This window comes from Acanthochromis polyacanthus, chromosome 8, assembly GCF_021347895.1.
Source record: "Acanthochromis polyacanthus isolate Apoly-LR-REF ecotype Palm Island chromosome 8, KAUST_Apoly_ChrSc, whole genome shotgun sequence".
Classification (NCBI taxonomy): domain Eukaryota; kingdom Metazoa; phylum Chordata; class Actinopteri; family Pomacentridae; genus Acanthochromis; species Acanthochromis polyacanthus.
In genome coordinates this window covers 38,900,450-38,918,934 of record NC_067120.1, presented here as the reverse complement: position 1 = coordinate 38,918,934, position 18,485 = coordinate 38,900,450, and the positions used below count along the sequence as shown (strand labels likewise).

At 37.7% G+C, this 18,485-nt stretch overlaps 1 protein-coding gene across 1 annotated transcript in view; it reads right to left on the bottom strand.

Annotated features, from left to right (window-relative positions):
- The window catches only part of LOC110958520 (homeodomain-interacting protein kinase 3-like), a 61,812-nt gene that overhangs the window by 29,572 nt on the left and 13,755 nt on the right, over positions 1-18,485 (bottom strand). Inside the window, 2 exon segments of the mRNA XM_051951857.1 lie at positions 1,595-1,718; positions 18,104-18,285. Of these exon segments, the coding sequence (XP_051807817.1) occupies positions 1,595-1,718; positions 18,104-18,285 (306 nt within the window).

Here is an 18,485-nt window from a genome sequence, read left to right as displayed (position 1 = left end):
TAGAGTCCCAGCGGTGCAGTTTGGACCGCACAGCCCTATGGGAAGATAATCACACGTTGCCAAGAGCAATTTCCTGATTCACTGGGCTCAGATTAGTATTAGGTGGATTTCATGCTGGATTTGTTGGGCCTCGGTCATATTCAGCGCCAGAGAGAAAGAGATCAGGGAGCGACAACAAATAAAAGCTTTAATTGTTAATGAATGCACTGTTTAGTTTCAGCTACTGGGAAAATACACACCCAAGAACTCCAATTGTTTATTTAGTGAGAAATGTATTCATGCTGTCATCTTTACTCCTTCCATCAGCCGGAGAGTGACGGATCTTTATACACGAGAGTATCTTAGACCACCAGAACATGGTGAAAACGTTTACTCATGTCCAGCAGATCTTTAAGACAGTAAAAACTACACATATTCTACACTTATGTGAGATATTTCAACCCTTTTGGCACGAAATATAAGATATCTGGTTTATAACTCATGAAAATCCCAAGTAAAACCGTGTTTATTCAAGTCCAAAGTCAACACAGCAGTCCACCTGGAGATTTTTATGCAGGTCTATCTGCTTTTTTGGCTTTTAATGTTGAAGATTATTTCTTATAGCTCCTGGAAATCCAAAATAAAAGCTTTATCAAGTCAATACAGCAGTCTACCTGGAGATTTTAGAGCACTTCAGGCTTCTATCTGCTGACAAGCTTCAAGGACATGCTGATATCCTTTTCAGCAGGATTTAACAGATACTTCAACCCTGTTTTGTTTATAGTTTTGATGATTGTGGCTTACAAATTTATCGTAGCAGTCCACCTAGAGATATTAGAGCACTTCTATCTGCTGACAACCTTCACAGACATGCTTATTTCCTTTTCCAGCAGGACTTAACAGATATTTCAACCTTTTAATGTTGATGATTATGGTTTAAAGCTCCTGAAAATCTAAAATAAAACTGTGTATTATCAAGTCAACACAGCAGTCTACCTGGAGATTTTAGAGCACTTCATACTCCCATCCACTGAGACGCTGATTTCCTTTCCCTGCAGAACTTAACAGACATTTCAAAACTTTTTGTCTTCTAATGTTGTTGATTATGGCTCATGAAAATCAAAAAAATAAAACAGCTTTATCAATACAAAGTCAACACAGCAGTCCACCTGGAGATTTTAGAGCACTTCTGATAAACGCCACCTACCCACAGTGTCTAAACTGCTACCAAATATTTTGCTGACCGTGGTATTACTGTGTTTGATTGGACAGTCAACCCACAAAACTAGTCGTACTTCCATCATAATTCGAAGTAAAGGAGCCCCTACTAAGTATTTAGTGTATAAATTAACACATTTTTCATAAGGTGAGCATTTCTTTATCATAATTTCTCCGTTTCTGCTGGACTTTAGGAAGTATTGTAGTATTTTGCAATACTTTGTTTCAGATTCTCATTAGCTAAAAGCCGTAATGATCAAAATGCAAACAAAATAAGGCCTGAAGTTGCGCATTAAATGTTTACTTTCTCAAACAACTGATGGAAAATGTTGAACTTTGAGAGGTGCTTTCCTCCTTGGGCAGCTTGTAGTTGTGGTGTGAGTGTGAGGAATGCTACCTGGTCGTACTCCAGCGCTCCGGGGTAAAGAGGCCAGCCCAAGAAGAGCTCGGCTATCACACAGCCCAGCGACCACATGTCGATGGCCTCGCAAAACGGCAGGCCCAAAATAATCTCCGGAGCCCTGCGGAGAGAAAAGACGAGCCGGAAAGGTTACGTCGGGGAGTTGGTATCCAGGTATTAAATCAAAACCCAGCTGCAGCCTGAAGGGCGGCATGTCTGTGGATTTACAGCAGTGGGAAGGCCGGACGGAGCTGAGAACAGAAAATGTTACTGAGGAACTGATGTAAAACAGTTTAGGAGACAACCATATTAAAATAACATGAGGAGGACTTTAAGGGACCAATTGTCAGTCATTTTGGGCAGATTTTGAGCCATTTAGGACTAATTATTTGGTCATTTGGTTCAGTTTTGGGTCACTTTGGGCAAATCTGTGGTCATTTTAGACCAATTTTGAGTCATTTTGGACATTTTGAGAGTCACTTTGGGCACACTTTGGGTCATTTTGTACAGGTTTTTGGTCATTTTGGACATTTTGTGAGTAATTTGGGCACATTTTTGTCATTTTGGGCAAGTTTTGACTCTTTTGGACAAATTTTATGTCATTTATTTTGAATTAATTTTAAGTAATTTTGGACAAATTTGGAGTAATTTTGGGCAGATTTGGAGTCATTATGGACATTTTGAGAGTAATTTTGGGTAAATCTTTTGTCTCTTTTGGGCAGATTTTTGGTCTTTTTGGACCAATTTGAGTCACTTTGGGTAATTATGGGCAAATTTTGGACATTTTTTTTATTGTGGACAAATTTTGAGGCAATTTGGAAAAATTGTGAGTTGCTTTGGACCAACTGTGGACCATTTTGGGTAAATTTAGACCCATTTTGGATATTTTTTGTCATTATGGACAAACTTCTAGGTACTTTGGGCAAATTTTGGGCCATTTTGGACACATTTTGAGTAATTCTGGAAAAGTCTGGAGTCATTTTGCACACATTTTTGTTGAATTCTAGACAACTTTTATCTGTCTTCTCTATAATGACTCAAAATTGGTTGGAAAGAGACAAAAACAGTTACATTGTCAAAAAAACATGGCTTCCGTCAGCAGCAGGACGCTCTCCTTTCTAACCAAACACTACACCCATATGACGTGTACGCCGTGTTCCTGAAACACACAACAAATCTCTCCAAACAAACGGAATTTGCCACTTGCGCAACTCGAACAGGACTTGTAATCTTGCAGCGTTAGTGTGAGGCGACGCATGAAAACAACCTAACAACGGTTGCCAGGCAACGGCTGGACGCAGGACCTCGATGTAACAGAATTACAGGGCGATGAAGGCGACCGTCAGTCATCGCTGGAGAGGATTTTTTTGTTTCCAAAGACGTCTAAAAGGCCACTTTTACACAGCCTGAGCTTTCTGCCCTCCTTGGCCTGAAGGAAATTACACTTTGCCATTTCCTATTACTCCCTCAAGAGGAAGAAGTTCAGTTACGCAACAAGAAAAAAGAAGAAAAAGGAAAAAAAAGCGAGAGCCTTGGGGGGAAGACTGCCTCGAACACTTACAGAATAATCCTGTACAGCACAGACTGAGCTGGTGTTTTTGGTTAGAAGTGACTTTTAAGTGATGGATTTTCCCCCCCGAGACAGAAGCAAAAGACGTCAGACCACACAAAACCTTTGTTTGGACACAAAGACAAAGCTGTTTGGACACAGTGAGAGGTCTTAACTCGGGACAAAAGGCAATAAAAAGGCACTTAAACGCTAAACTGGAGGGAAAAGCAGCCAGGAAAAATGACATGAATTCACACTCTGCTAACGGCAAATAGGAAGGGAATAAAATACTAATGGTGGACAGAAACTACACACAAGGACAAATCAGGGAAAGGCTCAAAACTAAAACCAAAGTGCTGTGCTGATTAAAGAAGAGGGAACTGTACATTAGGATCACATGACGTCTGCTGCTGCTTAATATGTTCAGCTTTTTAGTTAAAGACAAGCATAAAAACAAATAAATGACACAAACCAAATACCGTATGTCTACACTCTCTCACTAAAGCACATAATAGTAATTATTAGCAACATGTACTGCTAATTAGACACAACTATGAAGCAATTTAGACAATGAGAGGTCTGAAATCACACAAAAAATGGCAACGATATGACTTGTTACAGTGCAAATATAAACTAAATACGATAGAGGAACTACACATAAGTCAGCTCAGGACAAATTAGGGAAACGCTCAAAACTACAAAACCTAAAAAGAAAAATGTACCGTACAGAAATAAAAAGAGGAAACTGTTCACTGGTGTCACATGCTGTGCTTAATATGGTCGGCATTTTCACATAAAACATTCAAACCATGAACAAACAGAGGGCAATTTAGTGAGGATTATTGTAGCTGGAGTTTGTGTTTTTCTAAATTTTGACGTGAAGATTTTAATTTTTATTGCAAATGCATAACAGTTCCAAATGAGACTAATAGTCACTAAAAAGTAACGTTCCCAGAGCTCCTTCCTCAGCAGAAATCAATGTAACCACAAGATTTACTTAAAGGACAACAAAAAACAAACAAAATGCTTGTAAAATAATAAATATTAAGACAATTTAAAGCTTCTTAGAATGATAAAAAACACTGTTTGGAGACAAAGAGAAAGCTGTTGACACAATGAGATTCCCTGAAGCAATAAAAATGCACCAAAATTTAAAATTACACCCAAAAAATTAGACGCAAATTAATTTTGAGAGATTTTGGACATTTTGTGAGTAATTTTAGGCAAATTTGGGGTAAATTGTGACTCATTTTGGATATTTTTGAAAAATTTCAAGACATTTTGAACAAATTTTAAGTAATTTGAGGCAAATTCTGGGTCATTTTGGACACATTTTGAACAATTTTGGACAAATTTTGAATAATTTTGGGTCATTCTGGCAAATTTTGAAACATTTTTGGCAAATTTTGACAAGTGTATTGTCATTTTATATGAATTTTGAGGCATTTGGGGCAAATTTTGAAAAAAATGTTAAAATTTTGGGTCAAATTTTGACTCATTGGACATTTTTTTTGGTCCTTTTCAGTCGTTTTGGACCAATTTTGAATTATTCTGAGCAAATTCTGAGTCCTTTTGGACAATTTGTTGGTCGTTTTGGACCAATTTTGAATTATTCTGGGTAAATTTTGGGCAGATCTACAGTCATTTTTAGACATTTGTGCGTAATTTTGGGCACATTTTGACTCATTTTTTGTCATTTTGGACAAATTTCTACGCATTTCAGGCAAATTTTGAGTCGTTTTGGACTCCTTCAATCATTTTGGACAAATTTCAAGGCGTTTTGGGGATATTTGGGGAATTTCACTCGGGATCAAAAAAGTATCAATCCATCCATCTGGTAATTTTTAATAAATTTTGGGCACATTTTCTAAAACACAATGAAAGTACACATAAGTCAGCTCAGGACAAATTAGTGAAAGACCACAAGCCCTAGAATAAACGTACTGAAATAAAAAGAGGGAACTGTACATTGGTGTCACATGCTGTTGCTTTTTAGTAAAACAGAAACGCTACACACACAAAAAAAGAATCCAAACTGCACATAAAACCCCTGTGGACATTAAGGACACAAAAGTGAGCTCAGGACACACTGCTGAAGACCACAAAAGAAGAAGCGACGTTGTGTGTGATCACAGAAGAGGAACTGTACATGCTGTTGCTTAATATGCGAGGAACAGAGCAGAGCTGTGAGTAAAAGTTTATTTTGGAAGACGTGCCCACGCCACAGTCGGCTGAAAACTGAAATATACATTTTTATTTTTTCTACAGAGCGTTACACAACATCATCGTGGTGTTTTTTTTCCCCCGGTAATTATCAGAGCTGGTGTTATGTGGACCTGCTCCTCCACCAGAGGAGCTGCAGGTGGTAGAACAACAAACCAGACTGGAGCTGAAGATAAATGAACGTATGCTCCATCAGAGGGGGGGCAAACAGACCTAAACAGGAGTGTGTTTGTTGTTCCAGAGCAGCGAACAGCTCATCACAACGCCGGTCTAACGCTCCCGCCCACAGGTGTTTGGCAGGCGGACCGGCTTCCAGAACCAGCTGGTCTCACTGGAGAGCTTCGGCTACGACAAGAACAAACACGGCAACGCAGCGCCGGAGCAGCTACAGACGCTGCTGTAGCTCTGCTGTGTGCGTTTACGGAAATCTGAGGGACGTCCAACACCTGTAGGCAAACCTGATCCACGACCAAACACATCAAACCGCTAAGGCCGAGTCACAGCAGAAAAACGGAACCATGCTCAAATGTTCTGCCCGCTCGCCTGTCCTACAATACTCGGAATTTGTCAAAAATATTCAGAAAATGTTGAAAACAACATGAAAATTACACAAAAAACAGCCAAAATCAACAGAAATTTATCCAGGATGATTCCAAACTTGACAAAAATGACAGAAATTACTTGAAAATGACATGAAAGTTGTTCAAAATTGCACATAAATTATCCAGAATTACTCAAGTGTGTTGGAAATTACTGGAAAAGTGTCCAAGATGATTCAAAATTGGACAAAAATGCCTCAAATTGTCCAAAATTTCTTCAAAATGATTGAAAATGACACGAAAGGTATCCAAAATTACACACAAGTTGTTTACAATGATGCAAACATTAATTACAATTATTAGAAATGTGTCCAGGATGACTCAAAATGACAAAAAATTACTCAAAAATGCTTTAAAATGGCATGAAGGTTTCGTAAAATTACACCAAAAAAAATTTGTCAAAAATTTGTCAGGATGCATCCCAATTTGACAAAAGGTTCTGAAATTACTTAAATTGTTGAAAATGACACGAAAGTTTTCCAAAATGACACAAACATTATCCAGAATTACTGAAGTATGTTGGAAATTACTGGAAATGTGTCCAAGATGATTCAAAATTGGACATAAATGTGTCAAATTGTCCAAAATTTCTTCAAATTGGTTGAAAAGGACACAAAAGTTGTCCAAAATTACACAAATTGTTTAAAATAACGTGAACATTAATTAGAATTAATAGAAATGTGTCCAAGATGAGTCAAAATGACAAAAGTTTACTCAAAATGTACTTGAAAATGCTTCAAAATGACATGAAGGTTTTGTAAAATTACACCAAAACAAATGTCAAAATCAATAGAAATTTGTCAGGATGATTCCAAATCTGACAAAAGTTACTGAAATTATTTGAAAATTGTTGAAAGTGACAATAGTTACGCAAAAATCACACAAAAAGTATGTTGGAAATGACTGGAAATGTGTCCATAATGACTCAAAATTGGACAAAAAAAATACTCAAATTGTCCAAGATTACTTCAAATTGGTTGAAATGACACGGAGGTTGTCCACAATTGCACATAAATGACCCAGAATTACTCAAATGTGTTGAAAATTTGTGGAAATGTGTTCAAAATGAGACAAAAAAAAATGAACTAAGGTGAAAATGAGACCTTTTATTTTTTTAATATTCGGATCCGTTCGTCTGGTCTTCCGGGTCCACATTTTGCCTTCGTTTTGTCTTCAGTTAAACCGAAGAATTCCCAAACAGCGGAGGTCTTCAGCATCTTGTCTTGTGTTTATGCAACGAAGTGAAGCGTGACGTCAGAGTCGGCAGCAACCCGGCCATTCGGGTGGTGGAAAGAAACAGGAATGGAGGAGCCGAGATGAGCCGAAGAACACGGCGGGATGAGCCGAAGTGGACCGAAGGTGAAGGGAAGAGATGAGCTCAGAATATTTTTGTCTGGGGGAGGAGGGGGTGATCACATAGACAAATGTGTATGTTTATGTGATCACATGACGGGATGAGCCAATATGAGCCGATGTGGGCCGATGGCGGAGGGAAGACTACCGCTGAATATTCATTCTGCCCGGTAACGGCCGATTTTAATTTTAACAGAAAATGAGTGAGTCAAACAGTTCCAAATATCCCTTTGCTGACTAATAATCAGGATAAAAAAACCCAGAACACACTCCTACAACAACATACCACATCTTTATCCTCTCACTAATGCATATGATAATAACTGGAAGGATGCTGCTTCACGTTGAACTGCTTCACAACCCTGTAGTCACTTCTGAGAACTACAACATGAAAACACTGACAGAAGCCTGTAAGAGCAAAACAAAGACTCCAGCGACACAAAAACACTCCGAGCACTCGTGTTTTATTCATAAAGTACTTCATTCAGAGCAGGTGTAGGTTTCAGAGTCACGTCATGTTTCCCTGCTGACCATCAGAGGAAACTGGGACCGACAACACGGATCAATGCTGCCCGGAGTTTAAAAACACTCCATGTAAACCTTCATAAAAGAGGCCCAGGGCTGCATTACTGGGTCCATCTGGGTTATTTAAAATGAGATCCTGGTAGTTTAATACAAAGCGGCCACCATGTACCGCTGTTGGAGGTAAAACAACACCTAAATCACACCTGGATGGAGGAAGCTCGATGCGACTCGCCCAAATCTGCCCTCGCTAAGACAAAGATAGCCGCCTCTTCCTTCCACCCGATCCGCCCGGCTGAATTATTCACGTAGCCCAGTGCTCCGTTTTCATCACGGGAGGCGGTTTTGTTTACGTCACCGGCCTCCACAGGACAGAACGGCTGTGTCCTGCTGCCATGGCAACAACAACAGCACATGATCACATGACGGGCGCTGAAGAGCTGCAGGACTCCTGAGCGCTCAGGAAAAATAAATCTACAAAGTTCACCGCCTCACTGACAGCACACACAGCAGGCTCACTTTATTTATGAGAATTTATAGAAAAATGGTATTTATGATGACACAAAACGCGACTAACCTGAATTACAGGAAGTGAAGCGAAAATTACGATTTGTAAAAACGCTGATTTTTAATTTAGACATTTATTATGTTTTTATTTTAGAGTCAACATGTTAATGAAAACTTTGCAGTTTTTACAGCATTTGACAATACAAACTAGACTATCTTTAACAGTAAATATGTTTATTTGACAGATATTTGTCGTTATTAGAACGAAAAATTATGCATGTAAATGTCTGAAAAATGGGATTATTTTACAGATTTTATTTATTTCATTAAATTACAGATATGTAAAAATTATTTTATTTTTATTAAGTTTAAAAATACTACTTACAGATTTGTAATTTGTAAATTGTAATTTGTAATATTTATAAAAAACATTTTTACGAGATATCTGTAATTTACCATTATTGTTTTTTTTATCTTTATTTAATTGTTTTATTCTATTAAATTTTAACATTGTAAATAAAAATAAATGTTATAAAAAACATACCATTTGTAAAAATACTGATTTTTAATTTGGACGTTATTTACAATATTTTTACTAGATATCTAATAATTTTATTTTTATTACATTTTATTCTTTTATTACATTTTATTCTATTTTACTTAACATTGTAAATAAAAACAAAAATGTAAATATATATTCACTCCTTGTGTCATTTATTCTATTTTAATGTAAAAAAAATTCACCGTTTGTAAAAACACCGATTTTTATTGTGGACATTATTTACAAAATTTTTATTAGATATCTGTAACTGTGTGTTTTTTTCCTATTTAAACAACATTTTTATTCCATTTTAATTTTAACATTGTAAGCAATTTTTTTCCTTTTTTATTTATTCTATTTTATCATTTTGAAAAATATTTTAAAAATGCTATTTTTTAATTTGGACATTACTTGCACTATTTTTACTAGATATCTGCAGTAATTTATTTTCTTCTATTTTTATTACATGTTTTATTCTATTTATTTTAAAGCTGTAAATAAAATAAAATTATATATATTACCATCATTTTTTTTTTTTAAATTATTCTATTTCATTTTAACGCTGTAGAAAAAAAAAAAAAAAAAAGCACTTCCCAAAATGTACTGATCTGAATCCCAGGACATGAAGCGCTCTTTAATTGCTGGACAAGCCGCCACCTGAGCCACGGTTAGTCAGGAACACGGCCACAACCACACATCCAAAAATCTGTGTGAACTTGCTCAAAAACCAGCACCACAGCCAAGAAATCTTTTCAGAGGATGAGAGCCTGAAGTCCTGGCCGATGAGTGTCGTATTATTCCTGCACATGAACCACATAGAAGCTGACTAAGCTGTTAGTTTGAGACGGCAACGGACCAACAGGAAAAGTCCATCTGAGGCGAGTAGCTGAGCCTAAAGTAACATTTAGTGGTTGGAACTCAGAGAAAACGTGAACAAAGCCGCTACGTGCATCAAGATATCAATCAGTTCTTCAAAGTGATGAATATCAAAACTTTCATGCATGTTTGAATCATTTTACAAGAAGATAACAGAATATATTGACTTGGTTTAACAATTTGAACTAATAATGCCGATGTTTGTAGGCGTTTTTTAAAATCTAATTTCACTTTCATGGTGTGTTGCTGTTGAGACAGAATTATTGATGTACTTTTATTTTGAAAAAAACCCTTCATTTTGAAGTTGTCTGTCATTTGCCACTTCCTGTCTGCAATTGTGATGTTTAGTTTATGTATGGCTCTGGCAACATCGTAAGAAATTAACTTATTGGTGACTTGACTTATTGGTTGAGTTAAATTGGTGACTTGACTTATTGGTTGAGTTAAATCCGGTGTCGTCCTGTGGGTCAAAATTGACCCGTTTTAAAGCTTGAAAATGTGGGAATAAAAAAAACAGATTTTCACAGTGAAAACTTCCACATTTTTGGAAAAAATTTTAACATTTTTTGGTGGAAAAAAAGAAATGTTAAAAGAAATGTTTCTTTGAGAACATTCACAAAAAAATAAATCAACCAAAATGCAGCAAATTTCGCTGGATTTGGTTGATTTTTTTCTGAATGTTCTCAAAGAAAATATTACAATTTTTACTGACATATATGCAATCACTTTACATATTTTTAGGATCATTTTTGATAACATTTACAATATTTACATTTTTTAAATTTTTATCTCTTGCCATTTTTAAATAAAACTTTTCATGGAAACCTTTAAGTAATTATTGGAATTTCCTTCCTCAAGATTTTGCAATTTCTTTTATAAATTTGGGGAAGTTTTTTTGCTGAATTTTTCGAGTTTTTTTTTCAGACAAGGAAACAGTATTTTTTGGTTCCCATGCATGAGGACAACAGCAGGGTTAATTAAAAAGATTTATTTACATGCATTTATGTTGTTCTATTCTGTTTTTGTTGCACTTTTCACTCTGCGATGTGCATCAAGAGCCGCAGAAGTCAGGTTTGCTATGACTCACATTTAATTTTGCAGGCACAACTAGCCGGACAGCTCATGTGGAGATGGCTCTGACTTTCTCCGAAGCATCGGGAGAGTTTGATTTACACTTGGGAGCCATAACGAAGGGCAAAAAGTTAGTGAAAGTACCATAATCCATGGTGGCAAACAACCGGAGAATGTACAAAAAGCCATCTTGCAGCGCCACGTGACGACGTATTCATCCGCTCACCAACCAGGTCCACGTAACGACGAAACGCCGTAAGTTGAGGACGCCGTAAAGCGAGGACCCCCTGTATTTTCACTGCTGTCAAATGTCAAACCAAACAGCATGTAGGGGTTAAATGAGTGAGCTAAAAACTTTTACTGCCCTTTGGGGTGCTTTCTGTCTCTTTAAAAACTAACTTTTGCGTCTAAGCCACACTTTCTGGCAATGCCACGACCTCTGGTTCTGGAAAATCCAGGGAAAACCCCAGAGCTGTAAAAAAAAAAAAAAAAAAACACAACACACACTAAATAAAAGCCTCCTCCTACCCGCTGTGGTGAGGCTGCATTTATAGGCGCTTCACTATGGTAACGATACAGAACAGTCATTATGCAACGGCTGGAGATGAACACACTATATCTATAAACCACACTCGCGAGCAAACACACTGGAGGTTATATAATGCATATAGATAAGGAGAAATAGGACAGAACAGCATGGTTGTGACATGTCAGTTTGATTCTGCAGGCACAGCAACGACACAGAACAAACCACAAACCTCCGTGTTCTACCAGCTGCCATCACGGCTGAACCGACTCACACAAACCCACGGTGGAAAGGAGGGGACGGCGTGTCTACAAAACTGAATATGTAAAGATCTCTGCATGTTCGTTGTGCCGCAAAAGGTAGATGGAAAGAAAACCGGCCACATGATACCAGATATCTAATTCAACAAAGTGAACGGTGAAAGATTAAGACAACAGAGACGAACGGCAGACGTAAGACTCAAAAATTCAGCTTTTTTTGGTAAAAATGAGTCATTTCCTTTGCTGTCATTTGTTCTGTCCAACCACCTCTCCCATGTTACTCAGAATTTGTTGACATTTACTATGAAATACCCAAAAATATTCAGAAAACGACGTCAGAGTTCTCCAAAATTAATAGAAATGTGTCCAGGATGACTCAAAATCGGGCAAAAGTTACTCAAATTGTCCAAAATTACTTGAAAAATGGTAAAAAATGACAAAAAAAGTTGTCAACAATTACACAAAAATTATCCAGAATTACGGAAGTGTGTTGAAAATTACACACTAGAGAATTTCATTTGTCATCTTGGACAAATTTAATTCAATTTTTTTTTAAAATATGACCAAAAAGACTCAAAAACTGTATGTTTTCTTAAAAATGAGACATTTAATTTGCTGTAGTTTGTTCTGTCCAACCAGCTGTCCCACATTACCACTAATGTGTGGAAAATTACTCTAAAATGTCCAGAAATACTCAAAAAAAAAGTTCAAAACGAACACAAAAATAGCCAAAAGTGTTAGGATTTTGTCCAGGATGACTCCAAGTTTGACGAAAATTATTCAAAATTGTCCAAGATTTCTTGAAAATGGTTGAAAATTACATGAAAGTTGTCCACAATTTAAAAAAAATAAAAAATAGTGCAAAATTAGACACAAAAAACAGTCATCAGTCAAATTAACAGAGATTTGTCCAGGATGACTAAGAATCTGACAAAGACTTACTCAAATTGTCCAAAACTACTTGAAAATGACAATTACACAGAAATTATCCAGAATTATGAAAGTGTGTTGAAAATTACACACTTGAGAGTCTGTGGAAAATTACAACAAAATCTCCAAAAATATTCAGAAAATGTTCAAAATGACTTTAGTGTTAGCCTCAGACAGCTAGCTAAACCAGACACCCTTTTAATGACTTGACGCTGCAGAATTTATCAACACGACCGTTAGTCAGCAGTCGGATAGCAGCGAGGAGCGCTTGTTTTATGCAAACACACCTGGAACTCCATCTTATTAAGAGGTGGAGGAACCAAGCAGTTGTCGCTAATCTACAAATTAAAGGCATTAGAGGAGATTTAATTTCCTACGACTTTGAACGTAGCATGCGCACATACAACCTCTCCCTCACCCCCCTTTAACCTCCCCCCTCTTAACATTTACGAAGAAACGCCCCCCTCCAGAAACTTGCGTAGGACTCGTGAAGTTGTCTTTTACGGCTGGGTCCCCCTGGATCTTTATCTGCCATCATGTAAAAAAAGATGAGCAAAACAAGTCTCCAGCTAACTACGAAGCTATACCAAAGCAACACATACAGAAAACACGTAAGTCCAAGGCGTACGTAATCTACGTAACTAGGCCTGAGCCGGAAGATTTTTGATTGACAGGAAAGGGAGCAAACCAAACGCCTCGGTCCGAGCGCGTTGATTGGCTGATGTTTTTCAGGTCCTGCCATGTCCACAGTTTTGTTTTTTTAGAAACCATACATACAAGTCCACTAAAGGTCAGTATATTCATTTTATGTGAATCAGACAAATTAAACAAAAAAAATCCTCCATAATGCCTTTAATCATCAACAGTTCAACATCCAGCCATAAATACAGACACTCATGCATGTAAACAAACCCTATCAATGTTAAGTACTACAAACTTAAGATGTCTCAGGTTGGACCTTAAATCATTTTACGCCTTCACATCATAAAATACTCCAAAAATACATGAAAGTTTTCCAAAAGGACACAAAAAAATAGCCCAAAATGTACAGAATTGTGTCCAGGATGAATCAAAATTTGACAAAAAATGACTCAAATTGTCCAAGATTACTTGAAACAAAATGACAAAAATGTCCAAAATTACACAAAAAACATCCAAAATTAAACAAAACTTGACAAAAATTATTCAAATTGACCAAGATTACTTGAAAATGACACGAAAATAATCTAGAAAGTGTTAAAAATTACTGGAAATTTGCCCAAAATGACTCAAATTTAGTTTCTTGGGGGTTATTTTAGGTAAAAATGAGATATTTCATTTGTTCTAATTTGTTCTGTTCAACCAGCTGTCCAATGTCAAACAGAATTACTCAAAATGTCCAAAAAATTATTTGAAAAATGTTCAAAAAGACATGAAACTGACAAAATTACACCAAAAAAAACCACAATTAACAGAAATGTGTCCAGGATGATTTAAAATTTGACAAAAATGACTCAAATTGACCAAGATTACTTGAAAATGCTCAAAACAACATGGCTGCTGTCCAAAATGACACGTACTGTAATTAGTGCAAAACTACACAAAAAACAGCCAAAATTAACACAAATGTGTCCAGAAAGAGCGTAATAACCACCAATAATATCAATAATTCAGCTGTACAGCGCACCGACATCAAACTGCTCCTCATAGCTGAGCAGCTGCTTTCATGAATCCTACTGCAGTCACTTCTACAGCACTGCAGCTAAAACCGGCCACATGTTGGTCTTCCTGAGGTAAAGCTACAGCGACGTCCCATCCCCTCTCCTCTGCCGAGTTATTGTGAGGCTCATCAGGGTACACTGTGTAACCTACATGCAGCTGCAGCGTACACAACAATCACACACGTCAACACGCCCAGCAGACGCACACAGGAATGTCTGAATGTTTTTTCCTGGATCCTAAATGTGGCGCTGGCCCTGCCGCGTCCTCACTGACCTCCAGAAACGTTTCGCTGCCGTTTTAACAAAACACACATGAAGCAGGAGTTAACCCGGTCGGCTGCAGAGCAAAGCCTTTATGTAACGGCTGTAGCTCCACGCTCAGAGCACAGGAAGGGGCAGAAAGTGGTGCTTAGTTTGGCTAAAAAACACACAAGTTGTGATTATCGCCTTTCAGAAACAGAGCTGGGTTTGGTGCACCCAAAGCAGGAATTAGAGGTGAAATATGAGGAGATAAAATCAGCGGTGCAGGGAGAGGAACAGTGGGTGTGTGCAGAAACAAATCGCACCTAAACGGCATTTCTGAACGGATTGCACAACGTTTGAAGACGATACGCGGCCAGCCCTGACTGACCTACTTGCTGGAACTTGCAAATGAGTGAAAATGCCAACCGGCCGTCCTGGAGGTGAAGAACAAGGGAGCAGCTCCGCCTCAGAAACAATCAGACGTCATCAAACGCGACGCTTCATTCCACAACAAGTCCGCCAACAACTTACAGCTCATGTCAGAACAGAAAGGCTTTTTTATCTCCTGCATGTAAAGCACACGTTCCACAATCCTCCCTACAGAAAAGATCTCCATGTTTGGTGTGCTTTATGACTTCATTAACTTCTTTGTTGGGAAAGTTACTGGAAATTCGTCCAAAATGACTCAAAAGTTGACAAAAGGACTAAAAAAATTTTGCTTTGTTTTTTTGTTTTGTCCGACTACAAGTCCCAAGATACTCTGAAATGTGGAAAAATACGAGAAAATGTCCAAAAAAAATACTCAAAAAAATTTCAAAACTACATGAAAGTTTTCCAAAATTACCAAAATCGTTAGCAATTTGTTCAGAAAGACTCAAAAATGTAGTTTTTCTTTGGTAAAAATGAGAAATTCAATTTGCTGGAGTTTGCTCTGTCCAACCAGTTGTCCCACTTTACTCAGAATTTGTCAAAATGTAAAAAAAAAAAAAAATACTCAAATAATGTTGAAAGTTTAACAAAAGTAACCCAAAAAAAAGCCAGAATTACCAGAAATTTGTCCAGGACGACTTCAAATTTGACAAAGAAAAATTTGGTGAAAATGAGGCACAAATTATGTAAATATGAGACATTTCACTTGCTGTAGTTTGTCCCACGTTATTTAGAATTTGTGGGAAATTACTTTAAAATGTTCAGAAAATGTTCAAAGCAACATGAAAGCTTTCAAAAATTACAAAAAAAAGCCATAAACATATAGAAGCGTCCAGGATGACTCAAAATTAGACAAAAAATGACTCAAATTGGATGAAATATGTCCAAAAGTGTTTGTTTAATTTCATTAATTTGTAAAATAAAAAGAGGTTTCATGTAAATATAAACAGTCACCAAACACGAATGAAAGGGAGCAGAAAGAAATCTCATGTCTACCCCTTTATCCCCAGAAATCAATTACAAAAAAGTGAACTTAATTGTGCAAAATCACACAAAAAAAAAAAACAGTCAAAACGAATAGAAATCTGTCCAGGATGATAGTAATAAATAACAGAAATAATCTGAAGCATGCTGCTTAATTCCACACTTCAACAAGTCTTCAAAGTCACAAACAATTTACTCTCTACAATCTATAACCTACATTTGAAGCCAGAGGAGCTTTATTTTCCTAAAACACATGTTCCACAATCACCACCACATCAAACTCCTCCATGTTTGTGTGTTTAAAAACTTCACTAGCTCTTTGTCTTGACGCCGTTTCAGCGGCAGCAGAGAAATGCCAAACATTTCCCTCAGACATCTCAGTTCCTCTATTATGCAACAGCGTTTGTTTGGGCGTGACGAGCTCCAGGCAGCTCAGACCTACACGGGCACGCCGCCGGAAAAACGCATACGTGCAGAACAAGAAGCAGCAGTGCAGTAAAGGGGACAGGGAGAACCAGCCGAAGAACTCCCAGAAAGAGAGAGAGACGGTTAATATCCAGCATTTCACATTACATAAGAACAGAGGAGGACTTCACTGAGCCCTGTGGGAAACACCAGCAGCTTTCACCTAAAGACCACGTCTGACCTGCCGTATCTGCACCACAAACAACACGTCACGCCTGATCCTCTGAACATTTTGTACCATCTGAAACTCTGTCAACATTCTGTGGTTTCCTTTATGACAAATCAAACAATACGCTTCACTTTCATCCGTGAATCACTTCTTTTGTGACGTACAGCTTCTCCGTAACGAACAAAATACCCTCAGAATCGACTGTGAAGCGGCAAATTTACCATCTGGTGACGTGTTTTCAGCTGAAGACGGTCGTTCCTGCACAGTCAACGTGGAAAAACTTCCAAAAGGGCAAATTCTGATCAGAAATATGGCATCTGGGAAAAGTTCTGCTGACACAGTTGGTGGAAAACTACTACAAAATGTCCAAAAATGACATGGAAGTTTCCCAAAATTATACACAAAAAAGCCAGAATTATAAGAAGTTGGCCCAGGATGACTGAAAATTTGACAATATTGACTGAAAATTACACAAAAATGATCGAGAATTACTCAGTGTGTTGAAAATTGCTGGAAATTTGCTCAAAATGACTCAAAATACGACAAAAAAAATGCCTCAAACTGTCCACATTTACTTGAAAATGATACAAAAGTTTTCCACAGTTACACAAAAATGATCCAGAGTTACTCAAGTGTGTTGAAAATTATTCGATTTCGCCAACAATCATTTAAAATTTGTTAAAAATTTGCCCAAAATGATGTAAAAATTTGACATTTAATTTGCTGTAGTTTGTTCTGTCCAGCCAGCTGTCTCATGTCCCTCAGAATTAATTCAAAATTACTACAAAATGTCCAAAAACACTCAGAAAATATTCAAAATGACAAAGTTTTCCAAAATGACACAAAAAAGCCCAAAATTAACAGAAATTAGTTCAGGGTGACTCAAAATTTTACAAAAACAGTTGAAAATGACAAAAATTGTCCACAATCACTCAAGTGTGTTGAAAAATACTGGAAATTCATCCAGATTTACTCAAAATGAAACAAAATTTTAAAAAATTTGTCCAAATGACTCAAAAATTTTGCTTTTCACATGTAAAAATGAGACATTCCATTTGCTGTAGTTTGTTCTGTCCCACGTTTTTCAAATGACACGAAAGTTTTCCAAAATAACACTGAAAAAATGTCAATTATTAATTTGCCCAGGATGACTCAAAAATTTGACAAAAATAGTTTAAAACGACATGAAAGTCATACACAATTACACAACTGACTCTGCAAAGAGGGAAAACTTTCAAAACGACCATTTCTGATCAGAAATCTGGGAAAGTAAAGCTAACGGGGCGATGCTAACGAGGCGATGCTAACGGGGCGATGCTAACAGGGCGGTGCTAACAGCTAACAGGGCAATGCTAACAGGGCGGCGCTAACAGGGCGATGCTAACAGGGCGGTGCTAACAGCTAACAGGGCAATGCTAACAGGGCGGCGCTAACAGGGCGGTGCTAACGTATTCTGTGACGGTAAAACCAATCTCCCCAAGAGCCCAAACGGTGGGTCAGCTGGTGCCCGGCCTGCTTCATGAATGATGGATGGCTCAGGTGAAAGTGGAGCAGCTCACCTGTAGTATCGGGACTGCAGGTACGTGGAGCAGACGGCCTTGGAGACGTGGCTGGCCGAGCCGAAGTCGATCACTTTGACCCTGTAGGGCTGCCTGGAGGGGTCCACCAGCATGATGTTCTCCGGCTTCAGGTCGGCGTGGATCAGACCCAGAGACTTGAGCTTCTTCAGAGCCGTCGCCACCTGATTTTAAAGATCAGCAGAAATAAATACAGGTGAAGCTCTAAACCAGGGGTGTTCAACATGAGGCCCGTGGGCCAAAAGCGGTCCTCCAGAGGGTCCAATCCGGCCCGAAGAGCGTAGAAACTACAGAGAAGACATTAACTGCAGAATGCAACTTAGTAAAACTATAAATTACAAATCATTTCTAGACCAGGACAAGT